Raw genomic sequence first — 4775 nt, 5'->3', positions numbered from 1 at the left:
ATGTATAAGAATTTGGCTATCTACTTAATCAAACGCTTTGCGTAGATCACAAAGCGGGCACCAACAAAGTTACCGTTTTCAATTCCGTCGAGCCAGCAACCAAATCTCCTTATCACCGCTGTGTTGCACGAATGCTTTTCTCGGAACTAAGTTTGAAATTTGTGCATACTATCCGAATAATTTAAATATGTTTCGACTTGATTTGCGCTTTGTCGTTCAAAAAACTATTTACGACATCGGTAGCATTGAATTAATCAGGTCGAGTAAATAATCGCTGTTTCATGATCATTGAATGTAAAATACCTACATTTTATTCGGTGCTCTTGTTCATTGATGTAATTATAACGAATACATACATTTTCTCAGGTGTGAACTTCTGAGATCACCCTTTAAATGGGTTCTTTACCCTCGGGCTCCACGCCCTAGACATTGTGTATCACCCATAAAATCAAAATGAAGTTTTATTTAAATTTGTTGTTGAGCATGTTGTACGCTAGGCTTCGTTGGTGTTTTATTAGACAACAATACACTTGGCTTATTTGATAAAGAATACAAATAAAATCAATGGGGCTAACTATATTATATTATTTTAACAATTTATTGATATCAAAATACAAGTTACTCTGTTTTTATTCTTCAATTTATAATATGTAATATTCCGCTCGGTTGACTACTGTCCAGGAACAGTTTTGGCTCTGAATCTTACTTTGTAGTGCGGACCTTTTTTCCAAAAGTAGGCCAACGGCAAGACGGGAACACATCCTTTTTTTTCTTGACATATACAAAATACACGGTGATACTAATGCTGTACAGCGCCAACAGAACGAGAAGCACCACCAAAAGCTGCAGCAACGTGCACACGGACACTGAAAGAGAAAGGTCGTAATTTTGTATGACCATGTGTTAATAAGGAGTAGTACTTTTACTGTGCATTTGCAAAAACTCATTTTTCGTATCACCAAATGTCGGCTATGTCTTGAAATTAGATTATTTATAAATATAAATGAATAATCATTATTATTAGTATGCCAAATGCAAAAACAAATTACATGTTTTTATTTAAAAATAGCTTCGATGTATTAATAAAATTTCGCAAATGGCACAATTCGACATAAACCTAGCAAACTCTAACGTAAACAGCAGATAATAAGCTCCGCAGAGCTTTTTCTGGCGTCCTATATTTCGATGGACTCCCTTCAAAATGCCGAAGCTGCATTTTTTTCTGTTTCGAAAATTTTACATCATTAAAATCAGAAAGGCTAGCCACATCTTACTGCAAAATGCAGAGTAAATATAGTCCAATGAGAAAATGGTGTTGAATCGTGTGATCAAAATGCCGAGTAATGATTGAACATCTCACAGAGAAGCAATAATGCAGAACCATCGCAAATTGTAACTAGAAAATTTATAACTTCGGCATTTTGTTAAAATAAATAGGTGATCAAATTACCAAGATTGAATACTAAAAACGTTGCTACTTTAAACATGGGATTCTGTAGCTTTGACATTTTGAAGTGAGGCCATCGAGATGTCATTTTAATCCTGGAACTATCATTGGTCACCAGATGTAAGTCATTTCTGATTTTTAAAACACCAATAACTGTATGTTTATATTATTGTATATATTTTAAAGTCAGCATGAAAATAATCGTTCAAGTCATGCGCAGTCAGATGAACAATTAATTTTCTTATAAATTCCCAAATAATTATAACGTATATAATGATTGAAATTATTTTGTTCCTGAAACCCACATCCAAATGACCTATAGTCGTATTGATTTATGAAAATGTTAGTGCCAAGGAATTAATTAATACAGCTGTATGAATGTAGGTTATTATAATTTAAATAGTTTATCAATTACACATTGTTCATCGTATTTAACACTGTATATACTTTTATAGATAAATACATATCCATTAAAGCTTAACACAAATCCTCGGAAACTTTAAATGATGGGCATACTTCCTGTCACGGGGTGACTCCATAACGTCCATCTTGAGAATGAACATTCGTTACGATCTTCAGGGTGATAGCACGTCCAGTTAGAAAAAAGTGCATCTGCATAATTATTATTTTCATTAAGTGGTGTCCTCTTGTGAGTGAACGGTTGCGTTGCTATATTAGACGACAGCGTTGTTAGAATGGACGGTTGCGTTGCTGGATTAGATGGCAGCGTTGTTGGAATGGACGGCTGCGCTGTTGAAATAGACGGCGGTGTTGTCGGAATGGACAGTTGTGTTGTTTGACACGCCTGTTTGGCTTCTATTGGACATACCGTTGAACAATTTGCAAAGTTTTTCCCGTCATGTTCAGTGGCGTTACATTTACTCAAGCAATCTTCAGTCGTATCATGTTCATCACAGCATATTCCCCTGTGTCTGACAATCGGTGCATTTCGGCAGCACGATGTACAGTTCCAGTTCTCCCAACTGCTCCATTCACATATGTTGAAGAGCACTTCGCTCGTCTCACGAAACACACAGAGGCTGAATACACACACTGGAAATACCAAAAACAATAGTGTAAAACCAACACCAGAAAAGTGTTTTGTTTTGTTCATATTTCTAGAAGTTTGCTGTATTCTTTGAACTGACGATGCTTTTAAATTTATTTCATATAAACGCTTCTCATGAATAACGTTTAACTTGTATTTAATAAAATCAATGATTTAATCTCACAGATTGTCACCTTTTATCAAACTCAATCTGAACGTATTATGTAAAGCCTTTGCAGATTTTGGACTTTGTTATAATTCAAGTACAAACACTCAAAAATTCAATGTGGTTAAATTGTGACACGTTTGTGAGTTTATCGATAAAAAGGTTAAGCTCTTATTGTCTTAAATTTCTTTAAATGCTTAAAGAAGGAATACGGTTTAAGGATGACCATTTTCTACTTGAAAATTGATTTTAATAATTAAATATACAAACATTTCACTATATGTCATCCTCCTCATACGTTTAGTACGTGACTTTAGATAACAATTGATAAACTCCATAGAGAGATCTTCTCCAGATTCCTCAAGTATCCCATCATAAGAATTATCACGTTCAAAAGGTTATCATCTCGTCAACTGTTCCGATAAGTTTTGGATACATTAGCACGCGCACATTTGAGTGTCTTTAAGGGACGTTTCAAAAATCCAATTGAACTTAAACGTTCTTTAATGCTTTTGATCAGGAAATTAATTTGCCATAAAAACTAAAACTTTTTTTAATTTCCGTTTTAAGACGGTGCCCCATTATACAGAGGATAATTGTTGTTTACAGTGAAAGATAACGATACATTTCGCCGAATAAATACCAAAGTAACGTGTATTTTTTTTACTTTCGCTGTTTACGGGCAGAACTATATTACAAATTAAGCTTAACAAATAAATGTTTTTCTTTTCATTTCATGTTTTTCCATCATTGAAAAGTAATGCTCTTGTTATATTTAATTTGACAATTGCGCCGACTTTTTATATTAACTAATGAGAAGTCATACCGGAAATTGCGTGAATTTTCCGCAGCATTACGTGTGTTGGTGAAACTGGCTTATTTAAATACGAGAAAAAGAATCATATTGATCGATACTTCAAAATGACCTTTTAATCAATACTTCACCTTACGTCTTTACTAATTCTACTATAAGTCATCTTCATCCAAAGCTTTCTTTTTGGTTTTTAAAATAATTTGATGAACACAACCTGACAATTTACTCTGTTCATAAGTTGATAAATAATTCAACAGATTATCAGCTCGTCAACTAGACTTACAGGTTCTGAACAGCATGAACAATTTGAAGTGCCTGTCACATATACCCCACTTAAAATTGGACAATTTAAAAAGAATGCAATCGGCTAAATGCTTAAGCAGGTTAACCAAATCCTATGTTTGCGGTGACCCCGGCCTTTAGCATTCGGAACTCCATGGCCATTTGTTTTTATCGAAATCAACCTCGGATGTATAGGGACAATTTACAATGTCAAAAAACGGGTCTCTTTAAGTCCGCTGCACGTATATTGCTATCAATTATATTATTTCTTAATTCAAATAAGTGAATTCGTTTTATTTATACAATAATACTATTTGAACTAACCACATTCCCCTTACTCATTATACTAATTATATTTGTCTTGTATAATGATGAACTCCAAACCTGTTTTGAAGCCGCCATTTACCCACCTCTTTATACCTGTGTTAACATATATGTATTGAATTTTCACATGCTTTTGCTTAAATGTAAACTGTGATAAAATAAAAGAATATTGAGTTGAGTTGAGTTGACAAGATACAATGGATTTCACTTGTTTTGGGTACACGTGTTAACACCCTAAAATTATTAAGTTGAATTTGGTTACAATCCATCAATGATTCACGGAACTAATAACCCTTTTCAAAGTAATAGTTTACCTATCAGGTATCAAGACGGTGTGTGGGGGTATTCCTTCCTCCTGTGATAGCTCTAGTTTCTGTTTTCAATGACAGTGTCTCGATAGTTCGCACATACTACCACCACCACCACCACCACCACCACCACCATGTTCATTCTTAATCACTTTTTACTGCTTAAAGAGACTCGTATATGTTTTTGGACCAAAGCATTGTTTCTCGGGAAAGCAGCAATTCTATAAACACTTATTTTATCATTATTGTATCTATGAAATTGTAATTGCAGACAAAATACAATTAAAATATAACAACATATTGTGGTTTTAGTATAACGCGAACCCGCCGGTTAACTTTAGAAAACTAATATCCGACACCTCAACCACTAGGCCACAAGGAATTAT

The 4775-nt window shown here is 34.2% G+C and overlaps 1 protein-coding gene across 1 annotated transcript; it reads right to left on the bottom strand.

Annotated features, from left to right (window-relative positions):
- Window positions 1-667: 667 nt before the first annotated feature.
- LOC128226116 (uncharacterized) lies at window positions 668-2561 on the bottom strand. Its single transcript, XM_052936007.1, has 2 exons — window positions 1964-2561; window positions 668-866 (listed from the first exon to the last, which is right to left on the bottom strand). The coding sequence occupies exons 1-2, from the start codon at window positions 2559-2561 to the stop codon at window positions 703-705; spliced, it is 762 nt and encodes a 253-aa protein (XP_052791967.1). The 3' UTR covers window positions 668-702.
- Between the last annotated feature and the right edge of the window lie 2214 nt (window positions 2562-4775).

The sequence above is a fragment of the Mya arenaria genome, chromosome 3 (genome assembly GCF_026914265.1).
Source record: "Mya arenaria isolate MELC-2E11 chromosome 3, ASM2691426v1".
Lineage (NCBI taxonomy): Eukaryota > Metazoa > Mollusca > Bivalvia > Myida > Myidae > Mya > Mya arenaria.
This window is presented reverse-complemented; position numbering and strand designations above follow the sequence as displayed.